The 22,149-nt window shown below is 33.6% G+C and overlaps 1 protein-coding gene across 5 annotated transcripts in view; it reads left to right on the top strand.

Annotated features, from left to right (window-relative positions):
• The window catches only part of Tcerg1 (transcription elongation regulator 1), a 56,932-nt gene that overhangs the window by 19,919 nt on the left and 14,864 nt on the right, over positions 1 to 22,149 (top strand). For 2 of the 5 annotated variants that reach the window (XR_012449015.1, XM_074076725.1), the window contains exons 6-16: positions 1,948 to 2,010; positions 3,281 to 3,481; positions 4,148 to 4,260; positions 5,021 to 5,109; positions 10,421 to 10,581; positions 11,542 to 11,598; positions 11,751 to 11,817; positions 12,850 to 12,900; positions 14,316 to 14,451; positions 15,250 to 15,339; positions 19,972 to 20,090. Coding sequence is in view for 4 of the 5 variants with exons in the window: in XM_074076725.1 (XP_073932826.1) it covers positions 1,948 to 2,010; positions 3,281 to 3,481; positions 4,148 to 4,260; positions 5,021 to 5,109; positions 10,421 to 10,581; positions 11,542 to 11,598; positions 11,751 to 11,817; positions 12,850 to 12,900; positions 14,316 to 14,451; positions 15,250 to 15,339; positions 19,972 to 20,090 (1,147 nt within the window). In the remaining variant the exon portion in view is untranslated. The remainder of the gene's footprint in view (positions 1 to 1,947; positions 2,011 to 3,280; positions 3,482 to 4,147; positions 4,261 to 5,020; positions 5,110 to 10,420; positions 10,582 to 11,541; positions 11,599 to 11,750; positions 11,818 to 12,849; positions 12,901 to 14,315; positions 14,452 to 15,249; positions 15,340 to 19,971; positions 20,091 to 22,149) is intronic. The other 3 variants (XM_020161096.2, XM_020161095.2, XM_020161097.2) reach the window with 3 other exon arrangements.

The following is a 22,149-nucleotide window of genomic DNA, read 5'->3' as shown; positions in this document are numbered from 1 at the left end:
AATTTTATTTGGAATTTTAAGAAACTTATAGCCATTGACATCAGAATTATCAAAAGTGCCAAAAGAAATTTTCTAATAGAGCATAATTTGAAGGCAGAGTTGTAAGAAAATTGGGACAAAAGTTCTTTTTTTTTTAAAAGGTTAGGAGGCTGGAGGTATGTGGCTTAAGTGGTAGAGTGCCTGCCTAGAAAGCATGAGGCCCTGAGTTCAAACCCCAAAATAAACCCTCAAAATAAAAAAAGGTTAGGAATTTAAATATGTGGTTAATTAATGAGCATTAATGGGTATGCATGGAATATCTTCAGAGAAAGTCTTCAGTTTTTTAGCATGAGAAGAAATAGGACTTTTTGGCATTGTCTATATGTTTGACTATATTCTATTGTCAAATAGAAGAGTTCTCTTCATTGGTCCAATTCATTTTTAACAATGGCAGTTAAGTCTAAATATGAACATACTTGATTTTGTTCTAAGTTTGCAATGAAAGTTAGTTTTTAGAGGATGCTTTTGGAGAATACTTTATGAGAAATAATGTTCACATAAGCTAAGAATTGAATTTCTAGTGCTGTTTTAATGGGCTTGATGGTCCTGCAGGTGGCAGTATTTATACTAACTTAAACTTAATGCATACATGTAGCTTCCTAACCAAATGGATTTTTCACATGAATTTTCTTTCAACATAGGGAAAAAATAGCTATACGTACAAATGTACTCGATATGCTTTTATGATAGTGTTTTTAGTTTAAGGGTTAATAAGGAGTCTAGCCTTTATATTCTTTATAGAAAACGGTGATTACAATATTAAAGGCATTTTTCAAACATTGGCAGTATTTTTTTATGTGTGTGTGTGAACATAGTTACATTATTTGCAAACTAGGGTCTTAACTTTAATTTTAGTCTCTCAGGAGAGATTTCTTTTCCTCTCCCTTAGCAGGAAAGTAGTTTATTGTTACCATTTTTAGTTTTATGGGTACCAAACTGAGTTTCATTTTTCTAGCTAAGAAAAATAAAAAGTAAAAATTATTTCTCGTACATTCTTCAACCTTCAGCCTTTTCCTTTCAACATTTTAAAGCTCACATTCAATTTTGAATTTCTTCAATCAGTCTTAGTTTTCTAGCTTTTCCTTTTATACTTATCACCATTACAATCCATCAATGGTCTTCTCAGAACTGTATGTAATACCCTTTCTTTAATAAAAGTGCTACTTTAGCCAGCTTAAATGGTAGGACTGCAGCCATCAGTCTGTATACTCATTAATAATACTAAAGGGGCTGGGTGTTTCTCAGTTTCAGCCTGCCTCCAGAGCACATACCAAGCTCATGCTCCTTAGAGCAGGCACACTAAATACGGATACTTTGTCTTTAATTGAATGCAACTCTCTTTCATCTTTGCCTTTCTTTTATTTAAACTGTTATTTGTAGTGGGATATTTGGATCCATTTCATATCTTATTTTCTTATCCTTTTCACCCCTCTTTTTTCTATCTTATTCCTTTTCTACTTCTGCATAGTTGTGCCCCATGCCTCAGCTTCTGCATGTAGTTCAGCTTAGCACCAGCATAGACAATCTATCTTGTCAGTGCCATGCTGCATCTGCCTTTCACTGGCATCTGAGCAACAGCAGTGTGGGTTTGCTGTCCTGTGGGAAAACATCCCATGTGAGAATTTGTTACATGTGTGTAATGAAGGGGCTTTCTTTCATTGAATTTAAACTCTTGAGGCTCCTTCAAATATCAGGCTGGCAGGTAATTGTTATAATTTAGAATTAATATCATTAGATTTGACACCAGTTCCCACAAACTGTCAAACAAATTTTATTCCATTCTTGGTCTTTCTTTTTTTATTGGAAATAGCATTCTAAATTGTAGTGGTAAATTACTTCCCTGAATCCCAGTGGTAGCCGACATACAATGGCAGCTTTCCAACCTATGCTTGCTTATCCATTTTACAGGTGTAGCAATGATGCAAATAGTCAGCTGCCCGTATGTAAAGACAGTCGCTACCACCAAGACCGGTAATTTTTAAAACCATCTTAGTTTGTTTTGTCTGTAAGTTGGCATGGTAGTGAATGTTGTTGTTTATCCTTTTATTTATTTTTTTGCCCTAGTGAGTGGATTTTTTTTATATTTTTCTTTTTAATGAGTAGTATAAATACAGTTGTCATATTTGGCCAACACTTAAATTTCCCAATTGCCTGTAGTATTAGCTTCTTTGGTTCACAAAAACAAAAAGGGTCAGATCACTTTATATCTTAATTTATGTAATAAGTGTAAACAACTTCATTCTCATATTCATAACACTTAATTTTATTTTTGCTGTGTGTTTTTAAGTTAAATATAAAAATCATATCCATGTGTAAAGTGATGTGATTATGCTTGCATGCTAGTTGAGTATATGTGTGTGAATATTTGTACATATTTGCATTCTAAGTTATCGTAGTAAGACAGCTACCTGAAAGTCAGATTCAAGGTTTTTGCTTTCAATTTTGATTCACCTATGCTTATTTTAGTAGTACTTTACATAGTACCAGCTTGTTTAGCAGTCTTCTAAAAAATATGAATTTTGGCTTATCTTTTAAAAGCTAGAAGCCTTGATGGGCTGGTACACACCTGTAATCCCAGTACTTGGTAGTCTGAGAAAGGAGGATCAAGACTTTGAGACCAAACTGGGCTATATCGTGTGACCCTGTCTCAAACAAAACAAACAAAAAAGAAAGAAAAGACTCTTTGTTTTCTTTTAAGAAAAGAATAAACTAGCAGTCTACAGGGATACTTAGTCATTTTACTTCACAACTGAGAATCTTATTCATACCCTTTTAAGCATTTTAGAACTAGGAAATAGGTTTGCTTGAGAATTATGCTAAGTAAATAGGTTGATTGTCATTTCATTAGAGATTGAGAAATTTCTCCATTGGCAGAGTTTTTTTTCAGGGCTCCTTAATTGGCTTTTAATTGGAGAAATGATAAAAATATATTGATACTCATAAGTAGAGAATGTACCATGATTTTTGTAATTTATGTTCACATTGTCATAAAGGAGACCCAAATTTCTAACTGTTCTTAAGGTACTTCTTGGGTTGAATTTCTGCTTCTAATGGAATATAAGTATTAGAAAAAACAGGGAAATAGAATTAAGTGATATTTAACTCACAGTTTTAGGTGATGTTTTTATTCCAACCAGTCATTCATTTATTGATATTTAATAGAAAGATTTAGCTTATGTAGAGCTTTATTTTATATTGTAACAGAGTTCTTGGATTTAATTTTTTACTATTCTTTTTTTAGGTGTATTACCAGGAATGGCCCCTCCTATTGTACCCATGATACATCCCCAAGTTGCTATTGCAGCTTCACCTGCTACCTTAGCTGGAGCAACGGCAGTATCTGAGTGGACTGAATATAAAACAGCAGATGGGAAGACGTATTATTATAATAATAGAACATTAGAATCAACCTGGGAAAAACCTCAAGAACTGAAGGAAAAAGGTAGAGTAGTTTTAATGACTTGGGACATAGTATGAACTATAGTAAGTAGAATATTATTGCACATTCTGAGTTAATTTCTTTTCATGTTTGAGGGATTTTATAATTACAGTTATGGAATTATTATTTCTGCTTAATTGATAAATATGTATTTAAAAAGTTCTTACATGTTTTTCATTTTTCATCTGGAGAAATTAAAGTCATATATATGTATATAGTACACATATATACATACTTTATTGCCAGAAGTTGTATAATTATTACATTGCTCTATTGTGGTTGATAATACTGATCAGGAAGGAATGGGTATATTGTGTGTGTTGTAAAGAAAAAGGAATTGCCCTTGGAGTTTTAGATGTAGGAGACTCACATTTTTCTTTATCACAAGCCTCTCTCTTCCTAAATATTTTAGTGTCTTGCTCCTTTCAGCAAAGTGTATGAGCACAAATAATACATGAATGATCTGAAAGATTGTATGCTCCTTTGAAGTAAGTAGGTCTTTAGAGCATTTCCTGATTACATAAGATTCAAATAAGTGATACTTCAAGGAAGGGCAGTTTATCTTTATCGTCAACAACTAGAAAGAGAATATCTCCACTGCTTATTCCTCAAAAGTACTTTAAAAATTGTATCAAAATATTTGAGTGATGTCTTGATTTTTTTTAACAGACAAATTAGATGAGAAGATTAAAGAGCCAATTAAAGAACCCTCAGAAGAACCTCTGCCAATGGAGACAGAGGAGGAGGATCCTAAGGAAGAGCCTATAAAGGAGATAAAGGAGGTAAAGGGCCGTGACCTGGTAACCTGTGCTCCAACCATAATTGATTGGTACAGTTTATTTGTTGTAATTGAGTATCTATTTAACATATTTTAAAATAATTGTTACAACTTTAATCTCTGAAGTTTTAGAATTCTTTGAAGCTTCTAATTCAATTTTTCCCTTGAATGTTGTGTTAAATTACTTTCTATACTGAACTGAGGTCCATAGATAGAAAAGGTCTTGGGCCAGAACTTAAACCTAATTTCCAGTCTCCTGACTTGCAGACTAGTTCATGTTAAAGTTAGAAGTGCTTCATATTTGAGGAGTGTTGGATATATGTTAGATCCTTATCTGTCCTCCTTACTGTTGTATCCTGATGGGAATATGCTCCTTTTCTAACACCAAAAGACTTAGTGGGTTTTGGAAGCTTCCTTTATTCAGTGAGGGGCTAATGGTAGTCATGTTCCTGTATTAGGAACATGACTCTAAATAAAGAGATCTTCTCTAGTTTTCTATATTATAATTCTCCATTTCTGCTCCTAAGCACACAGCTAGCAAGTGTGTAAGATAGGACTAGCTGCTGCTGCTGGGTTCTGCTAATGTGGAATTCAGCTCTTTTTTGTGGGACACAGATTTAGAAGAAATTGGTGTGCAGGGTCTTCTTTCCTTGTTCTAGCGTCGGCCTTGAGTTGGTTGCACTTTGAAGTATTTGCAGTGAGAATTCATTTTTGTTACTTGTTTTGTGTTATTAAGTAAATGTCAGTAATATTGTTTTCCTTAGGAGCCCAAAGAAGAGGAGATGACTGAAGAAGAAAAGGCTGCCCAGAAGGCAAAGCCAGTAGCTACTACTCCTATTCCTGGTACTCCATGGTATGCACTTGGCTTAATTGGTCAGTTTAATTTTTTGGCCATGCTAAGTATTGTGTAATCTACTTACTGTTTTCCTCTTGAGCTTGCTTTTTCCTTCCTTTGCTTTGCCCATATCAGTCAGATTAGGATGTCCAGTTTTAGCTTGTAGTTATTTTGATAATCCTGCACTACTAGGTATAGTATTGACCGCCAATATTTACTGTGCTTTATTTGTCTGTAATCTAAGCTGGGTTTTAATTTGTCAAAAGTTTATCTTTGAACTCAAGTTGATTTTGTATTACTGAGAATGACAACAGAATTTTTTCTTTCTGTAATTTTTATGTTTTTTTTTTTTTTATTGTTGTACTGGGGTACAATTGTGACATTTGCAGAAGTTCTTAAAATATGTAATAGTTGAATTGACTCCCTCTATCATTCTCTTTTGCCTCCCCTCCCAGAATTTTTCTTTGCACTCTACTTTCTATACTTTTTTTTGGTGCTGGTACTGGAAATTGAACTCAGGTATTGTATAGGCACTCTACTCTTGAGCCATATATCCAGCCCTTGTTTGTTTCTATAGTGTGTTATCCTTAGTATTTTATTATGAAAAGACGTAAGTGTATAAAAACAGAGAATTCTATATTGACCATGTAGATTTCTCTGGTTAACATTTTACCATATTTGCTTTAGCACTTATCTATCCATCCTTCAGTACATCTATCATTCAGTCTTAACTTTGTTGATCCATTAAGTAGGAGATTTCAATACATTTCACTCTTACATACTTTATCATATATTTTGGTGTAGTTTTTATCATATATTATTGTAGTTTTTTAGTGGAAGAATTCTTTGTACAGGGTTTTTTGGTTAATTCTGAAATGTTGAAGTTACAGGACTTCTCTGTACCACATAAGTGAGCATGTACACACACACGCACACACACATACATACATACATACATGCGTGCATACACACACACAGCCCCTGAGATTGCACTAAATCTGTAGAACAGTTGGAGAGAGAATTGACATCTAAACTGTATTTTCTCCTCCAATTCATAAACATGACTGTCCATTTATTTAGGTCTTTACTGTCTCTGCAATGTTCAGTGTAGAGTTGGATATAATTTGCTGAATTTAGTCCTAGGTATTATGTTATTTGGTGCTGTTACAAATTAGATTTTTTAAAAATTCATTTTCTAATTAATTTTTGCATATTAACTTGGATCACAGAGCCTTGCTAATTTACTTATTGCAGTTTTTTAGAGGCCCTGAATTTTTTTTTTTTTAATGGAAACAATTATCTGTAGTAGAAATGCTTTTGTTTCTTCTTTTTGGTCTTTTTTAATGACCTTTGTGCAGCTAAATAGAAGAGATGAAAGTAGGCATCCTTGTCTTGTTCCCACTGGCATGCAATTCAGTCTTTTACTGTCAGACGTAATATTAGCTGTAAGTTTGTCATAAATCCCTTTATCACTTTGAAGAAGTTCCCTGCTACTCTTTGTTTGCTAGATTTTTAAAATTATCAATCTGAATCTATTGAGATCAGTTTTTTCTTCTTTCCTTTAATATGGTGAGTCTTACTGACTTGAATGCTAAACTGGCTTTGTGTTGCAGGGTTATGTGTTATTTGTCTTTTTTGTGGACTGTTGCATTTGAACTTGTTGCTCTTTCTGTTTTCTTATGGTGACTTCTAGCACAGCATTTAAAACCATAAGTTTCTTTCACAGCTCTGCTTTGGTGGCATCCTATAAATTGTGATTTGCTGTATTTGTTGTCATTCATTTTGTATCTTAAATTTGACTTCTTGATTTTTGTCTTTGAGTTAAGAATTATTTAGAAATCTATTGTGCATGTCCAGGTATTTAGGATTTTTCCAGTTACTTTTCTTAAATTAATTACATACTGTGCAACCAGAGAATGCATGTTTTTTGGGTTTTTTTTTTTTTGCTTAGCATACATTCTATTAAGTACTCTTTATTTTGGTTCTGGATGGCCTGTCAGTTGCTGAGAGAGTGGTATTAACCTACTATAATTCTAGAATTTCTTATTCTTCTCTTTAATGTGATTCTTTATTGCTTCATCTATCTTGAGGCCTATTAATAGGCTTATGCACATTTCATAATGTTTGATAACTCTTGACCATTGTACATAGTGATGACTGCCTATTTTTGCTATATTTCCTCTAATCTATGCTGGGTTTTAATTTATCAAAAGTTTCAGTTGATTTTGTATTTACTAAGAATGGCACAGATTTTTTTTTTTTTTTTTTTTTTTTGTTTCTTTTCTGTTGCGCTTCTGTAGTTTTTGTTTGGTGGTACTGGGCTTTGAACTAAGGTCCTTGCGCTTGCTAGACAGGTGCTGTACCATTTGGTCCATGCCTCCCATCCCTTTTTGCTTTAGTTATTTGGGGATGGAGTCTAACCCACCTGTACTACAATCCTCCTGTTTACACTAACATGTGGCTGGGTTCGGGTGACAGGAATGAGTCACCACACTCATCTTTTATTAGTTGAAGATGGGATCTCATGAACTTTTTGCTCAGGCTGGTTTGAACTGCAGTCCTCCTGATCTCTGCCTTAGGAGTAGCTAGGATTGCAGATGTGAACCACTGCGCCCAGCACATTTTAGAATTGTTAATGTCTTCCTCATAAATAACTCTCTCTCTTATGATTATGGAATGAACTTCTAAACACTTTGTTACATTCTTTGTCTTGAAATTTCCTTTTTATTAAAAATATCCATTTTTGCTATTTATACTTTCTGGTTGCACGATATATATTTTTCCATCAATTTACATTTAACCTTTCTATGGGTTCATATTAAAGTTTGTTTCTTTAAACAGCTTATAGTACTGTCATGTTTTCATTTGTCAAGTTTTGCTTTTTGTTTGGAGTGTTGACTGGGAACATTTAATACAATTTTTGGTACAGTTCGATTTAGGTACAGCTTTTGTTTTGTTTTTCTTCTCTACTTTTTTGTTCCCCTGTTCTCTTATTACTTATAGTGGAATTTGATTTTTTTTTAATTTAGCATTCTATTTAAATTGTCTGTTGACTTTTTGATTATATTTCTTTGCTTTTTTTTAAGTTGTTGCTTTAGGGATTATAATATGCATACATAACCTCCACAGACTATTTAAAGTACATATTCCACAACTTCATGTAAAATATGAATATCTTGCTACAGGATAGGCCCTTTATTTAATTTATCCCACTGACCTTATGCTATAGTTACCACATGTATAACTACTACATACATGAAAACCCCATCAGTCAATGTCACAATTTCCTACATATTTCAAAGAACATGTATAAGAGGAAAAATGTCTATTATATGTGTCATTTCTGATGTTTTTCTTTATTCCGTAAGATCCAGGTTTTCCTTTACTGTCATTTCCTTTGAATATGAAGAACTTACTTCTGAGCAGGTCTTCTGAAGATACACTCTTTTAGTTTTCCTTTATTGGAGAATACCTTTTTTGCCCTAACTTCTAAAGATGTTTTTGCTGGATATCAAGTTTTGGTTGGTAATTCTTTTTTCCAGAGCTTTGAAAATGTTCCCCTTATATTCTGGCCTGTGTGGTTTTTGCTGAGAAATCCCATGGTCATTGAAATAATTTCCTAGACTATATTGTGCCACTTTTTTTCCCCTAATTGCCATCAAGGCTTTTGTGGCCTTGTATTTGATTTTTAACTTCTATTGTGGCTAGCCCTGGTTTTGTTAAAGTTTATCTATATGTGGTTCACTGAGCTGCTTTAATATGTGTATTTATTTCTTTTACCAAATTTAGAGATATTTCTGACTATTATGTCTTCAGAAGTTTTTGGTGCCTCCATCTCTCACCTCTTTCTGGGTGGGGACCCCAGTGACATGTATGTTGGACATTTTATTATAATTCCATAGTTTCTGGGAGCTCTGTTCATTTTTTTCCTTTTTTAACTTATATTCTTCAGGTGGGATAATTTATTTATTCGTACTGGCAGTACTGAGGGTCAAACTCATTGTTTCATGCTTGCTTAGTAGATGCACTACTGCTTGAGCCACTGCCCCAATCAGCCCTTTTTGTGTTAGTTTTTTTCTTTTTTGTTTTTTGCATTGGTTATTTTTTAGATAGGATCTCACTGTATTCCTGGACTGAACTTGGACCACAGTGCTCCTATTCGTGCTTCCCTGCCACTGTACCCAGTGATTGTGTGAGATGGGGTCTTGCAAGCTTCTTCCTGGGCTGGCCTTTCTGATCTATGCCTCCAAAGTATCTAGGATTGTAGACTTAAGTCACCACACCCAGCTTGATGGGATAATTGTTGATTTATCTTCTAGTTCACTGATTATATCCTCTGTCATCTCCATTCATCTCTTTGAATTAATACAATAAAGTTTAATAGCAGTTATTTTTAATTTCTAAAATTTTCATTTGTTTCTTTTTTCCTATTTCTCTACTGAGAGCTCTTTTCATTGCAGGTGTTTTTCTTTAGTTTTAGCTTTAGTTAGTATTGTTGCTTTAACATTTTTGATTATGTTGACATGAACCTTTGATCATTTCAACATGTATGTCACTTTAGGCTTGACAACTATTGATTGGTTTTATCTGGACATAAACACTTGATTTGCATTGGACTTTTAGCTGCCTCCTACAACTAGAGACCAACGTCAGAATAGAGCTTTTGAGCAGAAAAAAGTGGGAAATTTATTCCCTTGCAGCTGCTTTCTCTTAAATTTTTTTTTAAACTTTTATAGATTCCTTTCATATACTTGGGTTTTTTTTGTTTGTTTGTTTGTTTTTTGTATTTTCTCTGAGTTTTCTAGTTGTAAGAAACGGGATCACTGGGCTATTGTGGACTATGTACAGTTGGTTCTTCCCTTTACATTTTATATTGGATATAATTAGCACTTAAGGCTTCATAAAAGGTTGCATTTGACACGTAATTTTGGCCTTTTAAAAAATACAAATAAGTATTACGTAATAGGTGGGGAGATACTGTCCATTCTTAAACTTTAGAACTGCTTCATCACATTATTTGTTGCCTTTGACCTCATTCTTTGTGATAGTTTAAAGTTTATAATTATAAAATTGAGTGTGCCAAACCAAGTTCCTAAGCACTCTAAACTGATTACAGATTGCTTTGCTTCCTAGTTTTTCTCACTATACTGTGCTTTTACCTTAGCTGGTTAGCTCTCTAGTTCTAAATTCCGTATTTGGTTCTCTATAAATAATTATTGGCAATAAATAGGAGTACATCCTGCCATTTCTTGACAGATTGACATTAAATGACCTAGGTATAAAACTTGTTCTGTAACACAGGAACATGATATTTTGAATCAATTTTTAGGTGTGTTGTTTGGACCGGTGATGAGCGGGTCTTCTTTTATAATCCCACCACTCGTCTTTCTATGTGGGACAGACCTGATGATTTGATTGGAAGGGCAGATGTTGACAAAATTATTCAGGAGCCCCCTCATAAGAAAGGCTTGGAAGACATGAAGAAACTAAGTAAGTTTTTTTTTTTTTATTTTTTTTTATTTATTAAGTAAGTTTTAAATTAAGAATTTTTCCATTAATTATGACATTTTAATATTGATGGAAAGTGTGAAGGCCATTTAGGAACACAGTTTTTAAAAATAGGCTGCTGTTGTGGTTTGAATGTAGTAATAGAGGTAAAATATATGTAGGAAGAATTTGGGTATGGTTGTGTTTTGTAAAATACATACTGACTTTTAACTTACTGTCCTTGTCAAGATTTTCAGTTAGTCTGAGAAATGTTGGAACAATAGTTCTTTACTTGATACTTATTAATGCTACTGAAAAGCTCCTAAGTGAGACTTCCAGAACCTTTTGGGACTAGTGATAGATATTTTTGCCAGTAACCAAACGGTACAGTTTTATGGTTTTTTTATTAAAAGTTTGTAAAATACAAAATGCAAAAGTTTAGTTTTTTTAACTAGATGGTAAGCGTCCTTCCTCAGAACATACATTTAAATCTTCAGAGATGATTTTTTAATCTACATCATGTTCAGGCAGCATTTAAATATATTGAACATAAGCATTTATGCATAATTTTTCTTGTGTATTTTTTGCGTATTTCTTATTGGTAATTTGCCCTTGTATTGATACAATTTTGTTTTTATAGAATGCCTTTCCCTATGTCGTATAGAAATCTGTGATTAATTATTTGATTCATTTAATAAATATACATCACAAAAGGATTCTGTAAATTGTGAATCAGAAAAGTTATTTTATATATTTGTAAAGTTAAGATTTGGGCTAGAAACATTTCAAAATTAAAAATATAAGGGGAAGAGAAATAGAAGTATAGAATTGCTATACTTTCGTGTGTTACAAAAGAGTGACTATTAAAAGGTAGATGTTTTATGCAGTCATTTTTTTTTAAAAGGAAAGGTTGTAAAATATATGCAGATAATCTTGTAATAATATTTGAAATGTTTTTGCCAGGACACCCGACCCCAACAATGCTGTCCATCCAAAAGTGGCAATTCTCTATGAGTGCAAGTGAGTGTGAAACCACTATAAATGCCAGCTTCTTTTTAATGCTGTTGAATTGCAAGTGGTCTAGTAATGATTAGCAGAAGAACTGTTGTATAAATTATCAATGGGTACTTGCCTATTTTTATTCAAGGTTGTTATTAAATTTTGTCTTACAGTTAAAGAAGAACAAGACTTAATGGAAGAAATGAATGAAGATGAGCCTGTTAAAGCAAAAAAACGGAAGTAAGTAATACAGTTTGTGCAATTCCAGGTACTTTTTAAAGTTGTTAATTAGGTGTTCAGTTTGTGTTTGGAAGGGACTTGTAATACATATGTTATTCGGAAACAAGTCATGATTGCTTTCTTAGACCTGATATTTAAGTTTATCTCATAAAATGAAATGGTGTCCCTTCTGTTGCTATACTTGGAGAAGATTTGCTTATTCAAATATATTATGAAGCCAAATAACACTTTAGGAATTTGTTGATTAATTCTTTACAGAAATTCAGTAAGTCTAAATTTTATTTAAAAAATGAGTTCGTTCTTCCCTACCCTAACACCATTTCAGAGGGCTGATAAAAATAAAAAGAGACTTCCCTAGACCTTGAGTCTGGTCATTATTACCATGTGAGGAGTGGATTCATGAGCTTAGAAAATGCTCTAAGAGAGACTATTAGAAGTAGAAGCAGTAGTTTGGCTAGTACTATATAGTTGGGTAAAATGTGAATATTACTTTTATGGAGGTTGGGGGGTGGCAGGTTGGGTCGAAGCTGTATGTGTGTGGGGGGAATGGGACCATTATTTAGCAGCAAAAAGGAAAGTTTGATGACATTAAGGACTTGTCAGTCATAGTCCTAATCAGAAAGGGACAGATTGAATGCAGCCAAATTACGACAACGAAATGTGCATGACAGCCCTTATCAAGGGTGATTCTTTTTTAAAGAGTGTTTATTGACAACAGTGTTAAAGAAATTAGAATATTAAAGAGAATCACTGTAAACATATCACCTTGAAACAGCTATTCTTATTTTTACAATTGACTTTTTAGTTCTTGATCAAATGTATTTATTTTTATTAGCTGTGATCAACTAGTTTTGTGTTCTTTTGAAAAAATTCTAGAGTAAGACATTTGTTTTCTTATTTATTGTAAATGACTGTATTCATTCTGTTTATGTACCATAATTTTGGATGTTTCTATGATGTTAAACTTTTAGGTTGTTTTTAATTGTTTGTTCTTATAGACAACTCTGTAAGGTTTTTAACTGCTTTTATCAGGAGAATGTCAAAGAAGTCCTTTATGTGGATTGCCCGAGCTTCTCTATTTAGGTACAAAGCTAAAAGCCTATTTTTCCTGGCTTAGTTTTTCTTTTATTTCTTTTATTGAGATAGATAGTGATAGTTTGTATTGTGACATTTTCATTTAGTATAATTCTATAAAGGTTACTTGTTTTCATTAGTTATTATATTTCTTGGATGTATTAATTCTTAACTATTTAAATAACTTTAAGTAAATTATTTTAAGAGGGGATATTGTTTGGCAAATTGCTTTTATCTGTTTGTTTTGTGCATATCATAGGTCACAGACTATCTCGCTAAGTTCCTGCAGGTCATGGACTGTGTCTTCTATTTCTTTTGATTCACATCCCTAAGTCAATAATTACCTCTCACTTACATTTATGGGTTAGCCTTAGTTCCATTTAAATCTCCTGGGCTACCTATGGTTTCCTACATAGCACACTTCTGAAATTCCATAAGTTTGTAAAGGGAATTTAAACCAATTTTGTTAGTACTATATACTTATTTAAAAAGGAAGACCTGTTTAAATCCACTTGAAATATTACAAAATTATGGTTTTGGATTATTTACATGAATAGGCCTTTTTCATAGTGCTTCAAGGTGGCTTGATTTCATGTTTATAATCTCACTTGAATACCACATAAGTAGTAGGCAATCCCTAATCCCTAAGGCGCCTATCTGGAAGAACAAAATAGTTTAGTTGTTGATGAACAATTCTAATTCCTACTACTACTACTACTACTACTACTACTACTACTACTACTACTACTACTTCTTAACTACTCCTGGGCCCATGTTGCTCTCTGGGACCTGTCCTTCAACTTAAATCTCAACTTACCACCCAGAAAGTGAGTAATAAAAATGTCAGGTAGGTAAGGCATATATCTCAGCATATCCACTTGGTCAAGTTAGCCAATATTTTAATTTTATTTTCAAAATAAGTGTTTGAGATTACTAAGATTTAATAGCAGTTTCAATTCTATCAGATTTTTTAAGTATTTTATGAATTTATAATATATTTTAGGAGATGGCATTTTTCTGTATCATTTCAAGAACTAAAAAATTATATTCTATGCTGTTCAATTCTAATACAGATTTTATAAGCAATGAGCTAGTTTTTCTTTTTAGATAGTTCATTTTGTATATCAATTAGTGTCAGGGAGAGACAGCACATTAAAGGTATATATATATATTTTTTATTTTTCTTAGCAATGTAACTATTGTAACATCAATAGAAACTCACTGTACTTTTATTATTAGAATGAAAGTTGTTTATCCTTTCGAGTTCATTTGAAACCCTCAATATAATTTGTTCTTGCCAAAAATATGCTGCTCAGTAGTGAGTCTTGAAAGTTCCATTGATGTTAAGATTTTAGTGAGATTTATTATTAAAATTTTGTCAGTTGATGCCTTATTTTTTTTTTTTTTTTTTTTTTTTTTTTTAGGAGAGACGATAATAAAGACATTGATTCAGAGAAAGAAGCTGCCATGGAAGCTGAAATTAAAGCTGCCCGAGAAAGGGCCATTGTCCCTCTGGAGGCTCGAATGAAGCAGTTCAAGGACATGCTGCTAGAGAGAGGGGTCAGAAAACAATCTTTGGGGGAGATATTTCTGTTTTGTATAAGTAATATAAATATGTCTTGCTAAAAGGTCAAATCTAAGGTTAGTGCTCACGTTGTGGGGGGGATAAGGGAATCCTCTCAAATGACTGTACATTTTTTTAAATGGCCTTTTTGTTGGCTAATCATCATACTTTAACTAAATGCCATTTACTGTCCTGTTAAGTACAAATAACATTTAACATTTGTTGGGTCATTTAATTTTGGTGAGTAATACATGAGTATTAACATTACAGAATGGCGGACTACTTCGGATAGGTAAGGTGTATACGATTCTTCTTTAATATCTTCAGAGTGGCTTTTAGTTAAAGGATACTGACAGTTTATGATACTATCAGATGCTGAATTGAGAATTTTAAACTTTGGTTTATATTTACAAATTTATTTAAAATAAGTAAAATGGTTCAATTTTAAGTTACAACATTGTTCACAAGGTTGGCTCTAGTGTGGGAAATCGAAGTGTAAATCTTGAAGGCGTTTTCTGATGTACTCATTTTTTAAATGTCACACAGTAGTGGGTATTTTAATGAGTAATTAAGTGTCTTATATCTATATAATATAAAAATGTTCAGAGCCAATTAGTGTGGAAATTTGCTGTTGCTAGCCTCCCACTGCTTGTCATTTATTAGTGATGGAAACTTCAGAATGGTTTTTATGTCTGTCTTATAAACAGATGTCCTGTAGATTTCAAGCAAAATTATGACCTTTATGTTTGTAGAGCAAACTTAATTATGAGGCAATACTTTTTTTTATTTTAAAGGTGTCTGCTTTTTCAACATGGGAGAAGGAGTTGCACAAGATAGTTTTTGATCCTCGGTACTTGCTTCTCAATCCTAAAGAAAGAAAACAGGTAAAAGAAAAAGGGAAATAATGTTGTAAAAATGTCATGACCCTTGACAGCTTTGTGTTTTGTTTTTTTTATTGAGGAAGGCTCCTGCTCTGTAGCCTGGCTGGCTTTGAACTCAAGATCCTCCTTCCTCTGCCTCCATAGTACTGGGGAATCATAGGCATGTGTCATGTTAGGCGGCCACTTACCACTTGAGCCACCCCTGCAATCCCAACATAATTTTAAAGGAATAAAGTACCATCCTTTTTTTTCTTAACACAATACTTCCAACCTAGTTTTGTTTTTAGTACACAGTCTGTGTGTAGACTTCTCATTGGACATTTGCAGCTGTATGGCATTACTGTTTTCATATGACTAGTTTGTGCTTGTTGCTCATACATAGTAAGGTTATGTGTCAGATGGTTTTAAATTTATTTAAAATATTTATTAATACTCTTTATTGGACAAGTGAAACAAATTTAGAGTAGAAAAATAGCAAAATACGGGTGAATAAAAAGGAAATAAATCCCAATCTATAATCCTATCCACCAGAAAAGACACTCTGAACACTTTGATAGTCTTCTTGACTTGTGTCTGTGAACCTGTACATATATATGTGTGTGTATTTTGTAGGTAGATAGTACTCAAAGATATGTTTGTTTCTAATATGTATCATGTACACAAAAATCCACGTTAGTGGCGTTTATAAGATTTTCCAAATCTTGGAAATGATGGACCATTTAGGGTCTCTGCTGAACTGGTATTGCACGAACTAGAATTACCTGGTTACTGGGCTGCTGTTTAATCCCATGATAATTTGGTGATGCATATCACTTCATGGCAGTTGCTTTTCTCTAAAGCATTGCACAGTTCCAACTTACACAATTACTTAATTATCTGAACAATCTTGACGCTGGTCTCTGTAAAATAGTATGGGGTTGTTGTGCTTTTGAGCTATAAGATTTCTTTTGGTAATGACAGTGTTCATTTTCAACATTTATGATGCAATGATTGGAATAATTCCTCACAGTTGGTATCATTTTGTATGTAGGTCTAATTGTGGACTTTAAGGAAGAGTGAACATTTGTAGTATGCCAAACATGTGTTTTAGTACTTGTAATAAAAAAAGACATGGCTTTCCAGACACACCTGCATCTACATTTTAAGCTTCATTGTCATTTTTTTGTTGTTGTTTTAAACTGTGTGTAATAAAGTCTCATTCTTATCTCAGATGATGGCCTTATCAAAACCTATAAATCAACCTTGAGTTTTTATTTGTTATTTTTTGAGACAGTCTCACTGTGTAGCCCATGATGATCTCGAGCTTGCAATCTTCCTGCCTCCTGAGTGCAGGGATTACAACATGCGCCTTTATTCTGTACTTTACTCATTTCAGGTACTTGTCTTAAGTGCCATCTGATTAGTCTATGTAAATATATCTCTTTGCCTGTATTTTCTGTGTAATTAACACTCATTGCTCTAAGTATCTCTATATTTGTTTATCACATATTTCCTCCTGTTGCAGAATGTAAATTCTTTAAGGGAAGGAACTTCACTGGAAATGCCTCATAAACTAAAATTGCATCTTTTTCAGTTTTGTCTTTTTCCAGTTAACTGTTTATATAGATGTTACAGGTTTTGCATCATCATAAAAGATACACTTTTGTATAAATATTACCAAATTTTAACTTACGACCTCTTTAATCTTGCTTTGGATAAAGGTCACTTAAGTGATCAGAAGTGTTTTTGTTTGTGATGACAAATTTTAAATTAAAAATTTTCTAGAAACAGATTGTTTCCATGTAGGAGTTTAGGATCTATTGTAGATTGTAGTTACGCTAACACTTTAAAAATAATTGTCTTTTATTTCAAAATAAACTTTGTGTGGGTGCAGTAGTACTGGGGTTAAACTCAGCGTTGTGTACACTAGGTGAGTTCTGCCTCTTGATGTACCCTCTTTTGTTTGCATTTTGTTTGTGAGATAAGATCTCTTGAACTTTGTCTGGGCTAGCCTCAAGGAGTGATCACTGTGTCCCTAATAAGTGGGATTACAGGCCTGTCCTACCATGCCCCATCTCAAAATAAACATTTTAATATACTGCATGTTACCAGAGCTTTTTAGGATTGACAGTGTTGAATGATGAAGGGGTGAATTCAACTATGAAATATTGTAAGAATGTTTGTAAATGTCACAGTGTACCTGAGTACAGCAGCAGTGATAATAAGATTGACAGTGTTACGGTATGATAATGTTAACTAGCATGATTACTCAAGATTGTCCATCTAGGCCACCATTCACTGAACCAATGTCAAGTATAAATTTAATTAAATTGATAGGGGAATTAAATAATGGAGTCTCATACTTTGAGGAAAAATATACATATGAAAAGACTAAATTATAAGTGAAATTTTACAAAATAAACACCTACATCAAGAAATGGTATATTTACCATCACCCTAGCAGCTGCCTGGAAGTTCTAGATAGCATAGCCCTTTCATAAGTATTTTCACCTATGCCTATAAAAGTAAACTTAATTGGGAATTGCTTTTAAGACCTACTTAATCTCAGTACATATCATAACATTTTGCTTATGAATTGAAGTTATAAGAAAATAATTACTTAAAATAGAGAACAAATAGTGCCAGTGTATTGGGAATGATGGAGACGATTAGGAGAAACTTGGAAACATATTGGCCAGGAATATCCCAAAGGGAAAGGGGTATGAAATTCTGTCTTAACATCTCAAAAGAAAATAAATAGAAGACTGGGCATGTAATCTGAGAACTCCAGATGTGGACACAGGAGGATTATGAGTTCTGGTCACTCTGGCCTACTTATTAAGATCCTGTCTCAAAGAGAAAGTTAATATAAAATCCTTTACACTTAATATATCATTTAGTACTTTTGTAACTAAGAAAGTATGATAGGAGAAAAGAGCTGAAAACAGTTCTTCAGCATACAAATATTTCCAGATAACTTACAGCAATGCTATATTTAGAGGATATAAAAAATGTCCTACCTGTTAATAGGATGAGGTAATTGTAGGTCATTCTATACAGCTTTTGAAGATTTATACACTGTATTTAGGATGAACAAGAAAGATGTCTATTACAGTTTAAAGAAAACTTTTTTATTTTACTTCAACAAATATGGTATACATGTTTATAGAGCCATGTAGTTCTGTACTCTTTGTTAGGAAAAATACTACAGTGCTGCTTTACTGCTTTTATATTCTTAAAGTATTTCTCACTGAGCTTTTTGGCTTGCTTTAGTCTAAAATAATTGCCTTTTATTCCTCATGTGTAGTTTGTCCTCCTTGAAGGAGGACCACTACTTACCATCATCTCCAGAATTCTCTTCATATCTTTTTTTTGGATGGGGGGGTGGGAAGTGGGATTGTAACTTGTTTTTATACCATAAGTTTTTTCTTTTTAAACTTTTTAAAATTATTTTATTGGTCCTGGATATCAAACCCAGGGGCTAATGCATGATAGGCAAGTGCTCTACTACTGAGGTACATCTCCAGCCCTTTTTTTTGCAACAGGATTCACTGTGTAGCCCAGGCTGGTGCCTAACTCAAGGTCCTCCTCCCTCCAAGTACAGAGTGCTCAGATTACAAGTGTGTACCATGACACCAAGCCTTAAGTAGCTTTGTTTTACTTCTTTAGATACTTTCCATCCCTCTTCTATCTTCTTGAAAACATGAAAGGATAATAAATGTTTTTGAGGTCTTACGTATTTGGAAAAGCCTGTGTGGACCCTTTGTTTGGAGTTGTGTGCCTGGCTAAGGAATTTGGGGTATAAAAGCCCTTTTCCTTCAGGGTTTTGGAGGCATTGCTCTGCTTTTACTTTTATACTGGCTTTAAAGCTATGCTGTTCCTGGCCTTTTACTTTTCCTCATGAGTGTGTAGCGCTTCCCTTGCTTCTTACGGTTTGACATGTCATAGTGATAAGTATGCAAGAGTCCCTGTGCTGGGCTCTTGATGGCCCTTTCAATTCTAAGAAATTCTCCTAGGCTTCTTGTTTGTTTTTGAGGGATCAGCCCAGGGCCTCGCATGTGTTGGGCAGGTACTTCACCGCCGAGCTACATCTCTAGCTTTGGTGCTGATATTTTCTGAATTTTTCTTTCCTGTTTTCTCTTTCTCTGTTTACTTTGTAGACAGCTCTTTAATTTGATTTTTTTATTTCATCCCTTAATTCTTAATTTCTAATTTTATTAAAGATTTTTGTGTTTATGGTTATGTATCTTAGCTTTATGAGATTGTTTAGAACTTCACTTTCTTGGTATAGTCTGTAATTATAGTAGGTTTTTTCTGATTTGAGTTCCTTTTTTTTTATTTTTTATTTTTTGGTGGTCCTGGAATTTGACCTTAGGGTCTCACACCCGCAAGGCAGGTGCTCTGTGTCTTGAGCCACTCCCCCAACCAAGGTTCCCATTTTCACGTTGCAGCTTTTCCTTAGATGTCTTACAGACCTGGCCTCATGATGAGGAGTGAAGCACGAAACATCATTTGGGCATTTGTGATGTGGGACAAATAAAATCCCAACCAGGGACAGTTGCCTCACCCTGTTACAGTTTGGATAAAGACTTTTTTTAGTGGTTAAATTACCTGTATGAAAGACTGACTTGTCAAATTGGTGTATTTTTGTGATAGGTGTTTGATCAGTATGTAAAGACCAGGGCAGAGGAAGAACGCAGGGAAAAGAAAAACAAAATAATGCAAGCCAAGGAAGATTTCAAAAAAATGATGGAAGAAGCAAAGTTCAATCCACGGTATGTGGTTTCTTATTGTCACATATCAAAGTATGTATGTGTTTTTTCCTATGATCAATGTGTGTGTAGATGTGTAGATATCTTTTGGATATTTGGACTTGAAAAGCTCCTTCCTTACTTGATTATTGATTGGCTTCGGCTTTTCTAGTCTTTATACTTAAAACATTTCCTTGGTAGAGGCAACCCTTTAGGTGTCCCACGGGGTGCCTTTGATTTAAATGTTTTCCTTTAGGAGTGAGTTCTTCTCCAGAAACTAGCAAATATAAAATCTCCCTATTTTCATAATATTTTATGCATAATAAATGAATGGTACAAGAGAAACATTTTGGTCAAACTGAAGTTTCTAAGTATCTAAGTTATGGTCTTTTCTGATATTTCAGTTGATAATATATATTGAATATACATAAAGGGCTGAAGAATGAGATATTTTAAACACATGTCCCTAGGATTATAATAATAACAATTACTAAGTATTTCATGGGTTTAAAGCATATATTTTTTATATATACACATCACTGTCTCGTTGAATCTTTAGGACAGTCAAATGATTTAGGTACTCAGGTCATACCTGTTTTACAGATAAGAAAGATATGACAAGCAAGTGAGGTACAGAAGCAGAGATTTCACAGAAATTGCACAGAATAGTACAGATAGGGAAAATTATTCTTTCTATGTCTTCATTGAGATGGTGTTGGTGGTAGGTACATGGAATTTTGTTTGGTAGTTTGTTTTAAGGCAGGGTCTTGCTATAGTTCTCAAGCTGACCAAGATTTCAAGCATTCCTCCTGCCTCAGCCTCACAGTAGTAGGACTACAGGTGTGCACCACCACACTTGCTGTATGAAATTGTGTTCTCACCTAGAATGCTTAGCCCCATGGAGAATTTCAAAAACTGTAGGGTAGAATCATGGAGCTCTGCATTAAATGGGACTTTTAAAATAAAATTTCATCTTAAACAGTCACTTTTGTTGGTGGAGATAGGAAAGAGTGATGATATTGATGGTAATATATTTAGTATAATACTTTCTATTTTTTTTCTTTTTGGTGGTGGGGGTTTGTGCTCAGGGCCTCACGCTTGTTAGCAGGCGTTCTACCACTTGAGCCATTCCTCCAGTCCTAGTATAATACTTTCATATTTAAAATATGGAAAGAAACTTACTGTATTAGGATAAATTTCAGAAAAAATAGCTAATAAGAGTATTCATAACTATGGTGAGTGAAGTGTTCTTCAGAGGGTAGTAGAGTTTCAGACTTTCCAGGTGGTCTTGGCCTTTTCTTAGAAGAGTGAATTTATAGGCTATAGTTTTTGAGACTGGATTCTAAAGACATTTGGGGAGCAAATGAAGAAACTTGAATATTGATTGCTATTTGATGATATCAGAGAATTACTCATTTTCTTGAGTACTGTAGTTATGGTAGAAAAAAGGCTTTACTCCCAGGAGCTGCATGCTCAAATATTTATAGATGAGCAGTTTATTTTCAAACAACTCAGTAAAATATATGTATTAATATTCTTGTAGATTTAAGTCTTACTATATTATGGTACCCCATTGTATACATTTTGGGTATATAAAATTGTTGAAGTATCTGTACCATACAGGTTATTTCAGAAAATATAGTACCAGCTGCTTACCTCATCAAGCAGTTGGGGCATTGTGCTGTATTGTTATGCTGATGGATTTAACTTGACCGCATAAGTCAGGACCATTTTTGTGAAGTGAAAGAAAACTAGGAAGAGTAACTTAAAAGTGAGAAAATGTTATTTGTTGAACTAATTTCTTTTTGAGTTGGGAGACGACCATTGCCACAAAACTCTTTAGTATAGCTAGTAAATAAAGAATGCTGACGTTTGTTTCTAAGGAAAAGAATGGGGAAAATTTTTTTTTTAATGTAAATTTCAGACATACTTCCCATGGTCAATTGTACTCCCATCTCCCCATCCCTTACTACAAGCCCACCTGTTTTAAAGTAATGCTTTTTATAACTGAGAAATAAGTCATATAAAAAAATCATAAGAATCTAATGCTAAAACTTCATTTTAGTCTGTCACAGTAAAAATA

Source organism: Castor canadensis, chromosome 6, assembly GCF_047511655.1.
Source record: "Castor canadensis chromosome 6, mCasCan1.hap1v2, whole genome shotgun sequence".
In the NCBI taxonomy this organism is placed as follows: Eukaryota; Metazoa; Chordata; class Mammalia; order Rodentia; family Castoridae; genus Castor; species Castor canadensis.
The sequence above is the reverse complement of the archived record's forward strand: the minus strand, read 5'-3'. Positions and strand labels throughout refer to the sequence as shown.